At 47.1% G+C, this 19,522-nt stretch overlaps 1 protein-coding gene across 1 annotated transcript; it reads right to left on the bottom strand.

The window, feature by feature from the left end:
* Positions 1-510: 510 nt before the first annotated feature.
* On the bottom strand, positions 511-11,619 carry LOC109899656 (uncharacterized). Its single transcript, XM_020495079.2, has 18 exons — positions 10,585-11,619; positions 10,350-10,382; positions 10,066-10,238; positions 9,709-9,754; positions 9,489-9,614; positions 9,265-9,369; positions 8,868-9,086; positions 8,431-8,568; positions 8,124-8,228; positions 7,883-8,008; positions 7,553-7,759; positions 7,267-7,407; positions 6,414-6,518; positions 6,208-6,296; positions 5,337-6,036; positions 3,247-5,121; positions 2,797-2,881; positions 511-1,454 (listed from the first exon to the last, which is right to left on the bottom strand). The coding sequence occupies exons 1-18, from the start codon at positions 11,143-11,145 to the stop codon at positions 823-825; spliced, it is 5,466 nt and encodes a 1,821-aa protein (XP_020350668.1). The 5' UTR covers positions 11,146-11,619; the 3' UTR covers positions 511-822.
* Between the last annotated feature and the right edge of the window lie 7,903 nt (positions 11,620-19,522).

The raw sequence follows: 19,522 nt of genomic DNA, 5'->3' as shown, positions 1-19,522 counted from the left end.
ACCTAGTCCTGAGATCATGCTAGAAAATGGATAAAGGTAAAGAGACTCCTAGGTAGGTAGGAGGGAAAGAAAACTTGGCGCTGGTCAGCAACAAGCAACATTACAGCTTGGATAGTGAACAAAAAAAAGAGAACATTAAGTTACATAAATAAAAGGTAAAGTAATACATAAGAGAACCCTGGAGTGGCCAATCTGCTAGCTAACTACTACACTAGAAAAGCTCTAGCAACAGTGTACAAACAAAAGTTACCTCTTGTATACCTGTAGAATTTCCGTTGGATATTTGTGTACTTTGGACAATAAAGTCATCTTCCTTCTTCTTCTTCTGCAGTTAACTTAAAAATTGAGTGAGTATATGTTTTGACAAGAAAGAGACAATGTTAGAATTTCCACTTAACAGACCTTCACTTTTACCGCCATAATTTACAGACAACCTAGTTTGAATGCCTCTTCTATCACAAGTTTCATATCTCAGAGGCTTCAGAGCTGAATGAAATGCCAAGCACATGATATTTTCCAATTATCTAGTTTATTTGTTTCTGTCCAACAAAATTCATACAATAAGTAAAAGTCTAGCATTTTATGGATAAACAACATGCTAATCATCAGTATGCTAAAACTTAAAAAAAGAAAGATTACATACAGCATTTAATCAAAGTGGATACTACCATAACAGAATGTATTATTTGCAATGAAGTAACATTACATCTAAAATCAACCCGTAGGTTGGTATCCGGCGCTCCAGCACAGTAAGGTAACTACGACAACAGAGAAATGAAAATAAAACCACCCTCAATAAAAAACAAATTCATTGGGCATTTCTTAACTCATCTCAGGACCATTGCTTGCCTCGGTCTCCCACTTCTCCAAAAAGTCCTGCAAGTTCAAGTTGAAAGTATCAATACCTTTACCGGACAGATGAACACCATCTGGCCTGTACAGGCCTGCGTCTGAGCCACACATGATGTTGTCATGGGTCAGAGCAGTGCCACCTAGCTCAGCGATGATGGTGTGAACTCTTCTGTTGATGGCAGCCCTAACATTGTCCACTGCGTCGGTGTCCTCTGTGTGCCTCCAGGAAATCCGGGGCAAGATGTCAGACCAGACCAACAGGCATTGTGGGAAAATGCTCCTCATGGAGGTCAGGTCCTTCTTCACAGATGCCAGAAGGGCCTCAGGGTTATGGGTGCCCAGGTCATTCCCACCCAGGTGCAGGATGACCACGTCTGGGCTGGGCCACTTGATCTTCAGCTGGTCAAGCTGGGGCAGCAGCTGGGCCCACGTCATGCCCTGTGTGCCCTTCCACCACACCCGCACACTGCTGGGGTCCATGCCCAGCTGCATGCCAATCTCAGGCGACTTGGCCCTCATCTCTGCCCAATATATAAGGGAGTGGCCACAGATCCACACGTTCCTAGGCTCTGTGTTTGCAAAGGTAACTTTGGGAACTTTCCCTGTAAAAACGCAACAATAACACAGGGTACATGTGTGGGTTAGCATCACAGGGGCTCTGCGAGGTTGACGTTACTGACGCTCCGGCTCTTGGGACTCTGCAGGATGCTGGTTGGCTGTTAGTCTTCCACCTTTGGCTCAGAACTGATGGAGCTGACACTCAAGACTATGTAGTTAGTTAACCTAGTCTAGTACTACAAAAAAATATATCATAATGAACTGAGGTATGAGAAATACTTGACACTAAAGATAGCTTATACACTGAAGCTATATAGCAAATGACACCATCTGCAGTCTGACCTAGCTTACTCTTCTTAACGTAGCACAACCACACCACACCCTCATTTCATTTTCAGGCCCTAGCTAGTTGTCAGATTGACAGCAGTCCCAATAATTATCCCTGTTTTGGAGTAAAAACAACACTAACAAGTCCCCCCAAGTAAAAGTGTCTCCCTAGCAGTAGAAATTGGAACACCCACTCCCCTAATAAAGAAACATATAGTAATTCTAATATTGCCAAAGAGCCCTAATACTTGCGGACTTCCTACAGCTACCAGATCCCTGTTTCTGTACTACACATAAACAATAATGCAATTCAACAGCTTAAGACCTGTTGCCGCAAACTCTGCTAAAATACTTACCTTTATCTGTTGGAGAAAACATTACATTTTAAAGCTAGCTAACATTAATATCTGTCTTTAGAGCAACTCCTGTCCAGAGTAAAGGAACATGGGAGTCTATGCCTATCTATTGTTTCTGTTAGTATTAGTTTATCTGAGCAAAAGCACTTGAGTCTTGAAGACCACATGCTTAAAAATCTGAATTGCATGCACAACAAATAAACATATTTTTTAATACTTCATTATGAGCGTAAACCAAGTATGGGAACTCATTTTCCGACTAGAACATACTTGCATTACACAATTCAAAACAAGTGCCAAGCTGGTAAATCGTTACAGGGCCAGGCCTTTCAAAGCAAATATATAGGAACACTTAAAAACCTAGCCCTAACACAAGGATAAAAACACAAAATGTACATCTGGGAAATATAATAGCTAAAGCTATCTAAGATATCACTGAAACCTGATTAACTATGGCTGGAATAAGAGCAAGTAAAACCTACATTAAACCTGTCTAAATGAAGCCTCAAATCTATCCATGTTCCCTCCATGGCTGGTTCTTGACACCTACAGTATGGTATCATCTCATCCTGTACTTTAAATGTGTGTTTAGTGCCCAGTATCAATTAAGTTGGCTATAGCTCTTGACTAGTTCTGGTATGACCTAATCTTAACCAATGTGTGGCTGGACACCTCTCTACACTTCAACCTCACTAAGGGTTACCTGTTGCGTTCTTCTTCCTACTGTCACGAGTATCGTTCATTCTTTGCTGATTCTTCTGTCTCATCCGCAGGTTAAACTGCTCCAGCTACAAAGCGACACACACACACACACACACACTGTAAATACAGTCAATTCCTGAATGTAGCAGCTTTGGACTGACTTGCCAGTGTGCACTAAATCCAGAACATTAAGTTAACAGAAGCTATTTAATATTGGGAATACAAAAAGTGTGTACACGCACTGAACCTTCCCAAAATGCACTATCAGGAATTTACAATTTCAGACAAATACCCCAAAAGCTTTAAAAAATGGCCTATAATGCCATTCAAATGTCAACAACACCAAGGACTGAAGGTGGGTTGCTGGCTTGTAGATTATACACAAACTTAACATGATCAGACGGGTACAACTTTTTCTCATTTCTACAAATGGAATGAACATAAAACATACCCTTTTCTTCTGTTTGGCCTTGATATCGTCTTCCGTCACTGGTGGACCCGGAGTCTCTGGTGATAGAGGGGGAGGCGAGGGCTGTCCAGCTGCAGCATCGGGGCTTTGTGTGTTGATCTGGAGAGGTATGGTGATATTATGTCTTGGCGAATCCTGCTGTGCACTGGACCCACTTTTGACTGTTTCAATCACCTTGAGGCATCTAGACTGGCTGTTGACTTGGAGGATTTGACTCAAGACATCCATTGTGGGATTCGATACAGTCACCTGATTCAATATATTCACTTGTTGTGTGAGCTGAGTCTTTGCAAACGGTATCATGGGGGCACCAGGATGCCCATAATAAGCGGTGGGCAAGGCCGTGGGTAGGCCAGGGGATTGTCCCACAGGCGAAGCATAAGTATACACCCCAGCTGCTTGTTGACCAGCTGGAACATGAGGTGTGTTTGTCAAGGATGGGACAGGGGAAATATTTGGGGGGGGGCTTAAGGGACCGGGCAGCAGTGATGAGAGATAGTTGGTACTAGACCCCTTGCTAGGCCAACCCTTAGGAGCAATGGGCTGTCTCTTGTCAGGGAAGTTCCAATTTGTGGTGGAATAGGATGTGCCAGGATGTGAGGAGGAGGTGGAAGAGGTGGTGGGGGGCGAGACGCTCACTTTCTTGGTGAGGCTCTGCATCTGCCTTGCCTTCTCCAAGGCAGCCTCCTCTTCCGGGTCAAGGAACCCTCCATATTCCGGGGTGTCTTGGGGGCTGAGGTACACCTCCTGCTGGGAAGACCTGGAGGGCGAGGCCGACCGGAGGCGTTCGGAATCAGATGAGTCGGTGTTGCGTCGCCGATGCCGATCTCCCCGCCTAGATGAGTGCTTCGTCTCTCTCTCAGAGGAATCTGATGAGTGTTTGGATGACTTTGTCCCGTAGAGGCGCTCCTGGGTCCTGTCTGCCAGCTTGGTGACCTCGGAGGTGTTCAGGTTCAGGCCGATGGCCTGGAGCAGGCTCTTGATCTTGTCAAAGTGCTGTGTCTTGTCCTGACTCTCCTGCTTCTTGGTCTCCTCCACCGGGGCTCTGGCTGGGCTGGACCTCCCGTCATCCCTGGATCTGTCTGTGCGCCCAGGTTTCTCATAGCGCTCCTCCTCAGCCGCTGCTGCTGGGGCTTTACCCCCATAGAGGAAGTCATCCTCTTCTTCCACACGTTCAGGTTCTCTCAGGAACTGGGTGTGGGACGTCATTCCTAGAATTCCGGAAAAGCCACCACTGTCCTGGATTGCTCTCTCGTGAGGCAGCAGCCGGTCTTCGTCTCTGGGGTCATCTTTAGCCTCAGAGGTCTTCACTCGCTCCATGTCGAAGGCCCTGTGCGGCCGCTCTGGCTCCTCCTCTCTTCCCCTGTAGGCATCCTTGTACTGATCTTCATCCCCACGTTCACGCGACCCACGATAACACTTTTGAGGGAGGGAACTATCCTCCTGAATACCAGCAATCTCCTCTCGAGACTCCTTGACCACAGTGGACAGCAGACCGGCATCCACACCTTTGTTGAGGATGTTGAGGAAACGGGCGAGCTGGGTGTTCAAGTTAGGGTTCTTTTCCTGAGACTCTCGGCTGGGAGGAGGTCGTTTTGAAGAATGAGGGTCAAGAGGTGTTTGGCGAACTGGAGAAGGTTGTGATGGGTGCTCTCTAGAAGTCTGCTCATATGGATCATACTTTGCAGATAGGTCAGGAGCAGGATGTCCAGCAGGTGAACCTTCATAATAGGACTTCTGACTGGATGTTTGGGTGAAGGGTGGTTGGGCAGAGTGTGGTTTATAGGGCGTCTCAACGTCATAACCGTACTGTTCCACAAGCCTTTGATCAAGAGGTTGAGCTTTAGGGGGTTCAGTCTGCAAAGAAACAAAACATTTTCCCACCACGTCATACAAATCAAAATTGTCTCATGTCGTGCTGATCACAATAATATTGACTGTAATAGGTTTCTTATATCGATATATGAAAACTATGTAAAGCACCAGCACCCCATGGAATATAACCAGCTCTTGAAATTCCTAAGAACAAATGATTTTCTAACTGAAAAAGAAGTTTAGAAATAACAACTGACCTGAATTGGGAAAAGTGGCCCTGTGACATGGTCTGGGCGCTTCTTCAGAATGGACTTGGGTTTGATGTCAGTGGGTGGTTTAGGTTGTGGAGGAAGCTCTGGCATTCCATGATTGTAGTCAAAGCAGGTCTTCTCCATAGGCTTCCCTTCTGGCAGGAAATTGGGAACTCCACCATGTTGCTCCATGGCGACCATGGCTCTCTTGCGGTATATCAACTCATTGAGCTCATCTAGTTCCCTCTTCTTTCTTTCTAGCTCATCGTTCATTCTATCTGGAGGTTTACTTCCCGAGCTTGAACCGTTCTTGGAGCTCCTCTGACTGCTTCCATCTCGCTCCTTGCTGTGGCTCCTTTTCGAGGATGTCCTCTCCTTGCTGCTGCTCCTGTGCTTGGAATCTTTTCTCTCCAGACTGTGGCTTCGCCTCCTGCTCCCACGGCTGCTCCTCTCCCTACTCCGACTCCTGCTGCGACTGCTCCTGTACCTGTTGCTACCATCCTGCTCTTTGCGCTCCCTGCTGGTGCTCCGCCTTTTCTTCACCCGGCCAAACTGGTCTAGGCTGGGGCTCCGGCTTCTGCGCCCGTATCGCCGCCGGCTGCTGTCCGAGTCCTTGCCACCAGATCCAGAGCCAGCAGTTTTTGACCGCAGAGTTTTTACGACTGCTTTCATCTTGTCCGACTCCTCCAAGGCAGGTTTGTCGTTGCTGGGGCACAAAATAATGAGGGAAATGACTTCGAGCACATCTGTTAAACGTTTAGATTTCAGGGTACTTGTGGCTTGAGCTAACAAATGCCATCCAAAATCGTCAAACAATGATACTTTACCTTGACTTCATGTTGGAACCAATACTACTACTAATCACAATCAAACTCACGTAAGATCATCATCTTTGTGCTCTACTTTGACACCTGCGCCCTTGATGAGCAGTTTTGAGTCTCTCATCAGTTTGATGGTCATCTTCTTCTGTAAGACAATAGGCAATTTAATACAACATAGACAGCAACATGTCTATCCCCCCTAAGTCAATATGACATCCCCCAGCACTAAACATCATGGAACAAAAGTCAATCATAAACCAACCTTTTCTTTTGCTGCCACGCCCACAAGCTTGGGCACACGGGTGAAGACACTGTCGATAAAGCGTTTGATCCTGATCGCTTGGTTACCTCCTTCAGCTGTTTCAAGCTAAGAGAAAATGGAAAGCGTTAAAATGCCCAGCGCAGCTGTTTTTATCTCAAAATCTATTCTGGGTAACAATTAGCTAAGTAACAGTTTGTAACAGTTTTCCGTTAAAATTGTTAAAAAGCAACAAAAATAGCTTTTTAGCTAAAAACTCATTCTCAGAGGGGAGTGGGGAAGGGCACCAAAGCGCTGCATTAACCAGTTAGGATTGTGGCGCGGGAATCACAATCCACCAGAGTGGAGGGGCTTAAAGGGAGGGATATGTAACCTGAAAACTAACTGTTATTTGCAGAGAGGTTTTGAACTTGCTTTGTTAATCGTCTATTAACTCATATTGCCAACGTTGCAAAACCTGCTGAAGGTCCTGTGGTGATTGTATTTTCAACCAGCAAGTATAGGGAAATAAAACGGATCACATTCTGTCATACTTTTACAGTGCTAGTTTCATCAGCTGTTGTACAAGTATGATACAAAACACAGGATAAAATCATTTTGACTGTTACTGGGCCTTTAACTTTGGTCTTTCTTTTGAAAATAATCATCATGTCAACCAGACTCAGTGGAGGACAGTATTTAAATCGATCCATGTGACAGCAGCAGTGTGGGTTATATGGAAATGTAACCGTGTGATCCTCAAGTTGGAAACAACTGGTCAGAACTACATTTCTCGAAATAGCTACTTGCATGTACAGTATACCAATATATATTAATTTCCCCATGCCAATCGGATCACAGCTCCAGGGAAACTTACCGGAATGACACTAAACTCCACCTTCTCTGAGATGTCCAGTTTCGTCTCCTCCATGACCTCAGTCAGATGGAAGAAGAGCAGCTGGGGGCTCTGATGGCACTTAATGGTCCCAGACAGCTCCCCAGCTTGCACCACCACACCCTAGAAGGGAAAACACTTCACTTAGACATACTGGGCAAATCCATTAAGGCATTACATAAAACATCCCATCCTTCTTTAGTGTGGAAAAACCTAGCCAGCCTCAGACTTAAAGACATCATGTACCACATGCTAAACATGATCTTACAGTTCTGCGTTGCTCTGTTGACTCCTCAAACGTCTCGGAGAGAATCTCCACGTTGACGGCACGCTCCTCCTTGGTCTCACGGTTGGTGGAGATGTTAAAGTGAACCTTGTCTCCGTCGAACATGGTGGCGTCAGTCAGAACGTCAGCGGCTTCAAACGATAACGGTTTCTGTGTGCCACCCACCCACACCTCCAAAAGGCCCTGCTCCTGGAAGGAAAAGGAGATAACATATTCTAAAATCCATGATTTGACAACCCAAACATTCTCCAACAAGAACACATAATAAAACTGTCTGATTTATACTTTCAATCTCTTAGTAATACACCGTACCTGCTTCTTGTCGGACACCTTGGGGACAGCCTTAATGACCGTTCCTGCATGCTGCACAGTGCTAACGTCCTCAAACACCACAGTCCTCTGGGGCAACACCATCTCCACTGGGGCCACTGGCTTCCACTGGAGGGACAGTAATAAGTACATGATTGGGTATGTCACAGATGAAAGTTCTCAACTCTGAATGACAGGAGATTTTCCACCACCTATCAGATTTTGCACTGAACTGTGCCCCCACCTTGTCTTTTCCTGCAGTGTCTTCAACCTTCTTCTCCATGGTATCTTCCAGTGTCACCAAGCACTTCAGCTTCCTTACTCTGATGGCCTTCTCCTTCCCTTTGATCTAATGAAAACAATGACGACATGTTCATGTAACATGTATCAGTCAATCAACAAATCATTTATACATTGCTATACTTAGGATCAAAACCTTCACATTTAGAGGGTACTAACATCATCCCCAGGTACAAACGGGTCCTAATTCAGTGTCAACAAACTCAATTTGCCATACAATTATGTGGATGGGAAAGAAACAGTATGCTCACTGTGACGACTGTGAAGTCCACCTCATCCATAACAGCGAACTCAGTTAGACTCATGTTCTCTGTGGTCTCAAAGGGCAGGTTGTTCTGGTTCGCTGCCATTATGGTGCCAGAGCCACCCTTTACGCTCATTATCACACCCTGGTTAAGAGAGCAAAAACAATATCAATAGCTAGCTACAATAGGGATGTCCAACTCTGGTCCCACTGGGCCACTTTGTTTGCAGTAGTTTCTTCCAGCCCAGCTCTAACACACTTGATGTAAATAATTGTGGTCTCAATTGAAGATCTTGAATAGATTATTATTTGACTCGGGTGTAGTCATACTGCGCTACATGGAGGCGTGCAGCTCTCCAGGACCAGAGTTAACGTCCAATTTTTTTTACAAAATTAAAGTGTAAGAATAAAGTGTAAGAATATAGGTGTGCCACTCAGACTTACCACCTCCCTCTTCTCTCCAGTGATCTTAAAAGTCTGTGGTGTCTTTGGCCGAATACTAGTGGCTCTAACGTTTTGGGAAACTATGTCGGTTAACAAATTGAACGTCACATGGTCCCCTTGCAACAGGGTGATGGTGCTGTCCTTCTCTGAGTAAAGCAGCGCTCTTGTCTTGCCATCGATGTTGGCCTCAATTTGGCCAGGTTTCTGCTTTGCACCAGGCTATGTGGGGGCACATACATCCAGATAATAAACGAGATGCTAAGTATTAGTCATGACAAGCCAAGCATAGAATCAAATATACTTACAATAATCAAAACATCTCGTTGTGGCAGTGATGAAAATGTTCATAAAGTCAAGAATTAATTATTTTTTTCTTTGTGCTACAGAGTTCTCTCACCTGCTGCTCCGGGATAGCATTGCAGACAAAACCTTCAATAATGGTGGAGTCAATCTCCTCAGTCCCCCCTGGAGGTACAGATACATCGGTGGCACACTCCCCTGCCTGGGTTTACAATACAGGGAAATATAAAAAAGGCAAATACAATGAAAACCAATGGCTCAAATTCCTCCGAATGTTTTCCTTTTAACAATATCTAGCAAAATGTTTCTAAAGTGACCCACCTTCTCCTTATAGGCTGTAAAATGCACCCTGACTCCAGGTATCATGTTCTTGGGGACTCCCAGAAAAGCATCAAAAGTGAAGGAATATTTTTTGAGATCGTCTCTTTCGATGTAGCCATAAGTTGGCTGTGGACAGGAGAGCACAATTTGAGAATGCAATGTTTACTAGTGGAGATGAAGAACCTTCCATTCATGCAGGATTCTCAGCATTTGGACTTACCCCAATGAACGAGATGACCCCCTTGGATCTTCCAGGTGGAGGAGGCCTATGAGTTATAAGTGTTGAGAGGAAAAAAAACATATGCGATGAGTGTGGGCCAGAGGGCAACTCTGACCTGCACGCCGGACTTTGCCTATGGCAGCAAAGGGCACCCTGGTATCATCCCACCCAACTCTACCATCATCTTTGACGTGGAGCTGATGGGCCTGGAGTGATGTTTGTGTGCACTTACTACATGTTTAAGAAGAACTTCCTGAACAACTAATGTAATGTATGGAAGATCCAACTACTGTCTGCAATCTCAAACTAATCGCACAGTGATGATGACACCCAATTTGTTGACATAATGACCATTACTTGTCATTGTAGCTCTTCTTCCCTGATGATTTTTTGTCCTTCTTGGACACTTTGGTCTTCTGTTCATCAGGCTGGGGTGGATCAGGCTGAGGGACCTCGGAGCCCCGGCAGAGTCCCCACACATCAGGCACTACAGTTGTCTCAGTCGGAAGGAGGGCTGTTGTCGGAATGGGCTGTTGTCGGGAAGAGAAAAGGAGCCAGTGAAAAGTTGAAAGTAAGTAGCAAAATGTTATTGAAATTGTACCATAGAGATGACAAGACAGAACAGACACAGTGGCACTTACCCACGACGGCGGAGGAACAGCATAAGGGTTTACCTAAAGGAGGCAGACCTGATGTTAGGGATGATTTTTTATTTTAATCATGAAGAACAAACTAATTGTTCTTGATTGCACATTCAAACCATGTCATGTTATTTTAACACCAAGAAAGTTAAAACATATTTTTTTTTTTTTACAAGTATAACATTGAGAATTTGCCATATGCAGAAAGCACTACAAGTTGTCTAGCTAACATTACCTCGCTTTGCCAGGGTGGAGGAAAGCCAGAGTTGTCCACCAGAGGCGGGACCATGGGCGGCATACCAGGGGGAGGAATACCAGGGGGTGGAATACCAGGGGGTGGAATACCTGGGGGGGCCATAACTGGGGGGGGCATTGGTCCTGGTACATTGCCCATCATGGGATCATATGGTCCGGGCATACCTGGACCATACCCGAATCCTGGCCCATCCATCGGTGGCCCATCAAAACATCCATCCATAGGTCCACCAGGACCCATTGGCCCATACCCATCCATGGGGCCTCTTGGCCCGTATCCATCCATGGGGCCACCTGGACCCATTGGCCCATAGCCTGGCCCATATCCGTGATAATCTGGGGGCATGGGGCCTTGCATCATTGGATCTCCCATAAAGTTAGGATGTGGACCGGGGCCACCGTGAAAAGGACCAAAAGGTCCAGGCGGCCCACACCAACCTGGTCCTGGGCCCATGTCAAATGGATGCGGCCGCCTTGGTCCCATGTCAAATGGAGGAGGTCCATTGCCTTTTCCACGCTTCCGACCACCTCCTCGTCCCATTTCGAAATGTTTTATGAAAGCTAGCTAGCTCGCAAGCTAACGTAAGCAGAAAGAACTCTTCAAAGGGGACGCGAACGTTGAAATGCTGGCTAGATTACCATCCTAGCTGGGTACATATCTCTGATATTGCTATATATGAAGGTGCACGTATTCACTATTGCAAGTTTGTGGTTTAATTGGTAAATGTTCGGTTAACGTTATATGGAAACTCAAACAACTCACGTTAGCGGGATAGCTATATAGCTAGCTATATAACCTCACACCACCAGATCCGAGCGAACTTGTTGCGGATATTGTGGCTGTGGAGACATGACGTATATCCGATGTAGATAGCGCCAATCCATAGACTGTGGAAAAAAATCGATAAAATCATATGAAAGGGTCGCCACTAGTTTATACAATGTATCTTCTTAAAATGTGATTTTAAACATAACCCAAACCACACTGATAACCTTATGCCAAAAATGTACCTTAAATTAAGACCAAAAAGCACATTGGTAACTAGTCACAACCCCCCTGCCCTGACCAACCAAATACCACCCCCCCCCCCCCCCCCCCCCCCTCACTGCAACTGCATTGAACTATTCTCTAGCACTCTATGCTGATATTACGACGTTAATAATAGCTATATAGTAGATACCTTTTCAGGACACAGACGCTGACATTCGAGCTCAGAAAGGTCGAATACCGCCACTAACAGCACAGGTGATGAAATTACATTTGAAATGAGATGTTAGGTACTGGCAAAGACAGTAAATCAAATCAAATCAAATGTATTTATATAGCCCTTCGTACATCAGCTGATATCTCAAAGTGCTGTACAGAAACCCAGCCTAAAACCCCAAACAGCAAGCAATGCAGGTGTAGAAGCACGGTGGCTTGGAAAACCTCCCTAGAAAGTCCAAAACCTAGGAATAAACCTAGAGAGGAACCAGGCTATGTGGGGTGGCCAGTCCTCTTCTGGCTGTGCCGGGTGGAGATTATAACAGAACATGGCCAAGATGTTCAAATGTTCATAAATGACCAGCACGGTCGAATAATAATAAGGCAGAACAGTTGAAACTGGAGCAGCAGCACGGTCAGGTGGACTGGGGACAGCAAGGAGTCATCATGTCAGGTAGTCCTGGGGCATGGTCCTAGGGCTCAGGTCCTCCGAGAGAGAGAAAGAAAGAGAGAATTAGAGAGAGCATATGTGGGGTGGCCAGTCCCTTTCTGGCTGTGCCGGGTGGAGATTATAACAGAACATGGCCAAGATGTTCAAATGTTCATAAATGACCAGCATGGTCGAATAATAATAAGGCAGAACAGTTGAAACTGAAGCAGCAGCACGGCCAGGTGGACTGGGGACAGCAAGGAGTCATCATGTCAGGTAGTCCTGGGGCATGGTCCTAGGGCTCAGGTCCTCCGAGAGAGAGAAAGAAAGAGAGAAGGAGAGAATTAGAGAACGCACACTTAGATTCACACAGGACACCGAATAGGACAGGAGAAGTACTCCAGATATAACAAACTGACCCTAGCCCCCCGACTCATAAACTACTGCAGCATAAATACTGGAGGCTGAGACAGGAGGGGTCAGGAGACACTGTGGCCCCATCCGAGGACACCCCCGGACAGGGCCAAAGAGGAAGGATATAACCCCACCCACTTTGCCAAAGCACAGCCCCCACACCACTAGAAGGATATCTTCAACCACCAACTTACCATCCTGAGACAAGGCTGAGTATAGCCCACAAAGATCTCTGCCATGGCACAACCCAAGGGGGGGGGGGGCGCCAACCCAGACAGGATGACCACATCAGTGAATCAACCCACTCAGGTGACGCACCCCAGTACAGTATGTACTAGGTTTAGAATCTCTGTGTCCACAGTTTAGCAGATATTAAAGCGGGAGCAGCGAAATGCTTATAGTAGTGTGGACTACAACTAGCTAGTGTGTATTTAAATCTGTCCAATTTCACACATGTACCAGTGTATTAATATGCTTGTGTGAATCGGAAATGTGTTTTTCCATATCCCACTCTCCCTAAGACAACCTCTAAGAGTGGGGTCAGGGTCACGGCCAGGGTCTGCCACATCCTGGTCTATTATTCTGAACATAAAACCAAGACACTCCATCAGCCATGGACCTTAGAGGCTGCTGCCCTATGTACATAGACATGGAACACAGGTCACTTTAATAATGAAACACGGGTCCCTTTAATAATGTTTACATGCTGTTTTACAATTTCATTTGTACAGTTGAAGTCAGAAGTTTACATACACCTTAGCCAAATACATTTAAACTCAGTTTTTCACAATTCCTGACATTTAATCCTAGTAAAACTTCCCTGTCTCAGGTCAGTTAGGATCACCATTTTATTTTAAGAATGTGAAATGTCAGAATAATAGTAGAGAGAATTATTTATTTCAGCTTTTATTTCTTTCATCACATTCCCAGTGGGTCAGAAGTTTACATAATTAGTATTTGGTAGCATTGCCTTTCAATTGTTTAACTTGGTTCAAATGTTTTGGGTAGCCTTCCACAAGCTTCCCACAATAAGTTGGATGAATTTTGGCCCATTCCTCCTTACAGAGCTGGTGTAACTGAGTCAGGTTTGTAGGCCTCCTTGCTCGCACACGCTTTTTCAGTTCTGCCTACAAATTTTCTATTGGATTGAGGTGAGGGCTTTGTGATGGCCACTCCAATACCTTGACTTTGTTGTCCTTAAGCCATTTTGCCACATCTTTGGAAGTATGCTTGGGGTAAATGTCCATTTGGAAGACCCATATGCGACCAAGCTTAACTGATGCCTTGAGATGTTGCTTCAATATATCCACATAATTTTCCTTCCTCAAGATTTGTGATGTGCACCAGTCCCTCCTGCAGCAAAGCACCCCCATAACATGATGCTGCCACCCCTGTGCTTCATGATTGGGATGGTGTTCTTCGGCTTGCATGCCTCCCCCTTTTTCCTCCAAACATAACGATGGTCATTATGGCCAAAAAGTACAAAAATAGGCATTTGAAGACCTTAGTCTGGCTTTTTATGGTGGTTTTGGAGCAGTGGCTTCTTCCTTGCTGACGGCCTTTCAGGTTATGTCGATATAGGACTTGTTTTACTGTGGATATAGATACTTTTCTACCTATTTCCTCCAGCATCTTCACAAGGTCCTTTGCTGTTGCTCTGGGATTGATTTGCACTTTTCGCACCAAAGTACGTTATTCTCTAGAAGACAGAACGCGTCTTCTTCCTGAGCGGTATGACGGCTACGTGATCCCATGTTTATAGTTGCGTACTATTGTTTGTACAGATGAACATGGTACATTCAGGCATTTAGAAATTGCTCCCAAGGATGAATCAGACTTGTGGAGGTCTACAATTTATTTTCTGAGGTCTTGGATGATTTCTTTGGATTTTCCCATGATGTCAAGCAAAGAGGCACTTAGTTTGGAGGTAGGCCTTGAAATACATCCACAGGTACACCTCCAATTTACTCAATAATGTCAATTATGTCACGCCCTGGTCTAAGTATTTTGTGTTTTTCTTCATGTATTGGGTCAGGCCAGGGTGTGGCATGGGGTTTTTGTATTGTGGTGTGTTTTGTCTTGGGGTTCTGGTGTGTATGTATTGGGATTGTAGCTAGTGGGGTTATCTAGCAAAGTCTATGGCTGTCTAGAGTGGTTCTTAATCAGAGGCAGGTGTTTATCGTTGTCTCTGATTGGGAACCATATTTAGGCAGCCATATTCTTTGAGTTTGTTGTGGGTGATTGTCCTTAGTGTCTTTGTTCCTGTAGCTGTGTTAGTTGACAAGTATAGTTTCGGTTTTCGTTACGTTTATTGTTTTTGTAGTGTTTGTGTTATTTCGTGTTTTACGTTTGTTTGATTAAACATGGATTGCAATCTACACGCTGCAGTTTGGTCCGACTCTCCTTCACACCTAGAAAACCGTAACAGAATCACCCACCACCAACGGACCAAGCAGCGTGTCAACAGGCAGGAGCAGCCCAAAGAGGAAATGCGCTATAAGGATTTCTGGACATGGGAGGAAATCCTAAACGGAGAAGGACCCTGGGCTCAGCCTGGAGAATATCGCCGCCCCAAAGAAGAACTGGAGGCGGTGAAAGCGGAGATGCGCCGGTATGAGGAGGCAGCACGGCGACTCGGAAGGAAGCCTGAGAATCAGCCCCAAAAATGTATTGGGGGGGGGGGCTCAGGGAGAGTGTGGCAGAGTCAGGAGTCAGACCTGAGCCAACTCTCCCTGTTTATCATGAGGAGCCAAGGAGGAGACCAGAACCAGAGCCGGTGTTGGAGGTGAGCGAAGCAGAGACTGTGAAGGAGTTAATGGGGAAATTGGAGGAGAGAGAAATGAGGAAGTTGCTGTGTTGGTGCTTTTTGCATGGAATTCGACCGACGGAACGTGTCGGGGATTTGATGGCACCTGGGTTAGCGCTCCATACTCGTCCTGAGGTGCGTGTTAGTCGGCTGGTGAAGTTGGTGCCAGCCTCACGCACCAGGCCTCCTGTGCACATCCCTAGCCTTGCACGTCCTGTGCCAGCACTGCTCTTAAGATCTCCAGTACGCCTTCACGGTCTAGCCCATCCTGTGCCACCTCCACACTCCAGCCCTCCGGTAGCAGCTCCCCGCACCAGGCTTCCTGTGCGTGTCCTCGGTCCAGTACCACCAGTACCAGCACCACGCATCAGGCCTACAGTGCGCCTCGCCTCTACAGCGCTGCTGGATTCTCCCGCCTGTTTAGCGCAGCCAGAGCTTTCCTCCTCTCCTGCGCTGCCGGAGTCTCCCGCCTGTTCAGCGCTGCCAGAGCCTTCCTCCTCTACAGCGCTGCTGGAGTCTCCTGCCTGTTCAGCGCAGCCAGAGCTGCCAGCCTGCATGGAGCAGCCTGAGCTGCCAGCCTGCATGGAGCAGCCTGAGCTGCCAGCCTGCATGGAGCAGCCAGAGCTGTCAGTCTGCATGGAGCAGCCAGAGCTGCCAGTCTGCATGGAGCAGCCAGAGCTGCCAGTCTGCATGGAGCAGCCAGAGCTGCCAGTCTGCATGGAGCAGCCAGAGCTGCCAGTCTGCATGGAGCAGCCAGAGCTGCCAGTCTGCATGGAGCAGCCAGAGCTGCCAGTCTGCATGGAGCAGCCAGAGCTGCCAGTCTGCATGGAGCAGCCAGAGCTGCCAGTCTGCATGGAGCAGCCAGAGCTGCCAGTCTGCATGGAGCAGCCAGAGCTGCCAGTCTGCATGGAGCAGCCAGAGCTGCCAGTCTGCATGGAGCAGCCAGAGCTGCCAGTCTGCATGGAGCAGCCAGAGCTGCCAGTCTGCATGGAGCAGCCAGAGCTGCCAGTCTGCATGGAGCAGCCAGAGCTGCCAGTCTGCATGGAGCAGCCAGAGCTGCCAGTCTGCATGGAGCAGCCAGAGCTGCCAGTCTGCATGGAGCAGCCAGAGCTGCCAGTCTGCATGGAGCAGCCAGAGCTGCCAGTCTGCATGGAGCAGCCAGAGCTGCCAGTCTGCATGGAGCAGCCAGAGCTGTCAGTCTGCATGGAGCTGTCAGTCTGCATGGAGCTGCCAGTCTGCACGGAGCTGCCAGTCTGCACGGAGCTGCCAGTCTGCAAGGAGCTGCCAGTCTGTAAGGAGCTGCCAGTCTGTAAGGAGCTGCCAGTCTGCAAGGAGCCGCCAGAGCTGCCAGTCTGTAAGAAGCCGCCAGAGCTGTCAGCCTACATGGAGCAGCCAGAGCTGTCAGTCTGCATGGAGCAGCCAGAGCTGTCAGTCTGCATGGAGCAGCCAGAGCTGTCAGTCTGCATGGAGCAGCCAGAGATGTCAGTCTGCATGGAGCTGTCAGTCTGCATGGAGCTGCCAGTCTGCACGGAGCTGCCAGTCTGCACGGAGCTGCCAGTCTGCACGGAGCTGCCAGTCTGCACGGAGCTGCCAGTCTGTAAGGAGCTGCCAGTCTGCAAGGAGCCGCCAGAGCTGCCAGTCTGTAAGAAGCCGCCAGAGCTGTCAGCCTACATGGAGCAGCCAGAGCCGCCAGTCAGCGTGGAGCAGCCAGAGCCGCCAGTCAGCATGGAGCAGCCAGATCTTTCAGTCTGCCAGGATCCGCCAGACTCTTCCAGATCTGCCAGTCAGCCAGACTCTTCCAGATCCGCCAGTCAGCCAGACTCTTCCAGATCCGCCAGTCAGCCAGACTCTTCCAGATCCGCCAGTCAACCAGACTCTTCCAGATCCGCCAGTCAACCAGACTCTTCCAGATCCGCCAGTCAACCAGACTCTTCCAGATCCGCCAGTCAACCAGACTCTTCCAGATCCGCCAGTCAACCAGACTCTTCCAGATCCGCCAGTCAACCAGACTCTTCCAGATCCGCCAGTCAACCAGACTCTTCCAGATCCGCCAGTCAACCAGACTCTTCCAGATCCGCCAGTCAACCAGACTCTTCCAGATCCGCCAGTCAACCAGACTCTTCCAGATCCGCCAGTCAACCAGACTCTTCCAGATCCGCCAGTCAACCAGACTCTTCCAGATCCGCCAGTCAGCCGGGATCTGCCAGATCCGCCAGTCAGCCGGGATCTGCCAGTCGGCCAGGATCAGCCGGGATCTGCCAGTCGGCCAGGATCTGCCGGGATCTGCCAGTCGGCCAGGATCCGCCAGATCTGCCAGGATCTGCTGAAACCGCCAGCCAGGATCTGGTAGATCTACCTACCTGCCCGAGCTTCCTCTCACTCCCGAGCTTTCTCTCACTCCCGAGCTTTCTCTCACTCCCGAGCTTTCTCTCACTCCCGAGCTTTCTCTCACTCCCGAGCTTTCTCTCACTCCCGAGCTTTCTCTCACTCCCGAGCTTTCTCTCACTCCTGAGCTTCCCCTCAGTCCCGAGCTGCCTCAGTCCCGAGCTGTCCTTCAGTCCCGATCTGCTCCTCAGTCCAGTGGGGTTCTGGGTGAGGACTACTAGGCCATGGTCGGCGGCGAGGGTGGACTATCCAGGGACGCGAGGAGAGGGGACTAAGACATTAACTGAGTGGGTTCCACGTCCCGCGCCGGAGCCGCCACCATGGACAGACGCCCACCCGGACCCTCCCTATTGTTTTGAGGTGCGTTCGGGAGTCCGCACCTTAGGGGGGGGGGGGGTTCTGTCACGCCCTGGTCTAAGTATTTTGCGTTTTTCTTCATGTATTGGGTCAGGCCAGGGTGTGGCATGGGGTTTTTGTATTGTGGTGTGTTTTGTCTTGGGGTTCTGGTGTGTATGTATTGGGATTGTAGCTAGTGGGGTTATCTAGCAAAGTCTATGGCTGTCTGGAGTGGTTCTTAATCAGAGGCAGGTGTTTATCGTTGTCTCTGATTGGGAACCATATTTAGGCAGCCATATTCTTTGAGTTTGTTGTGGGTGATTGTCCTTAGTGTCTTTGTTCCTGTAGCTGTGTTAGTTGACAAGTATAGGCTGTTTCGGTTTTCGTTACGTTTATTGTTTTTGTAGTGTTTGTTATTTCGTGTTTATGTTTGTTTGATTAAACATGGATTGCAATCTACACGCTGCAGTTTGGTCCGACTCTCCTTCACACCTAGAAAACCGTAACAAATTAGCCTTTCAGAAGCTTTTAAAGCCATGACATTATTTTCAGGAATTTTCCAAGCTGTTTAAAAGCACAGTCAACTTAGTGTATGTAAACTTCTGACCCACTGGAATTGTGATGCAGTAAATTATAAGTGAAATAATATGTCTGTAAACAATTGTTGGAACAATTACTTGTGTCATGCACAAAGTAGATGTCCAAACTAACTCTACAATGAGAGTTTGTTAACAAGACATTTTTGGAGTGGTTGAAAAATGAGTTTTAATGACTCCAACCTAAGTGTTTGTAAACTTCCGACTTCAACTGTATATACTGTATTCTAGTCAAGGTCATTCTATTCAACTACTACTGTACATATGCTATTCTATCCTGTGTATTCTTCAGATATACTACATATACTGTCCATAATGTTTATACATCCCATTACACACACACATATATAAACACACATCATATACAGTACCAGTCAAAAGTTTGGACACTTACTCATTCAAGGGTTTTTCTTTATTTTTACTATTTTCTAAATTGTAGAATACTAGTGAAAACATCAAAACTAAGAAATTACACATATGGAATCATGTAGTAACCAAAAAAGTGTTTGTTAAATCATTTTTAATAGCTGTGCAGCGACGCTCCCCATCCAACCTGACTGAGCATGAGAGGATCTGCAGAGAAGAATGGGAGAAACTCCCTAAATGCAGGTGTGCCAAGCTTGTAGCATCATACTCAAGAAGAATCGAGGCTGTAATCACTGCCAAAGGTGCTTCAACAAAGTACTTAGTACAGGGTCTGAATACTTATGTAAATGTGATATTTTCTAGTATGAACTATGTGGAATA

The sequence above is a fragment of the Oncorhynchus kisutch genome, linkage group LG11 (assembly GCF_002021735.2).
Source record: "Oncorhynchus kisutch isolate 150728-3 linkage group LG11, Okis_V2, whole genome shotgun sequence".
Lineage (NCBI taxonomy): Eukaryota > Metazoa > Chordata > Actinopteri > Salmoniformes > Salmonidae > Oncorhynchus > Oncorhynchus kisutch.
Note: the sequence above shows the minus strand (reverse complement) of the source record. Positions and strands in the feature narration are given on the sequence as shown.

What these genes read in the sequence shown, in the direction of transcription:
- LOC109899656 (XM_020495079.2), bottom strand. Translation starts at nt 11,145, where the DNA reads ATGGGACGAGGAGGTGGTCGGAAGCGTGGAAAAGGCAATGGACCTCCT. An exon ending in AAGAAGAGCTACAATGACAA is followed by an intron (nt 9,755 to 10,065) that starts GTAATGGTCATT and finishes TATAACTCATAG; the next exon opens with GCCTCCTCCACCTGGAAGAT. An exon ending in CTGGAGAGAAGAGGGAGGTG is followed by an intron (nt 8,569 to 8,867) that starts GTAAGTCTGAGT and finishes TCTCTTAACCAG; the next exon opens with GGTGTGATAATGAGCGTAAA.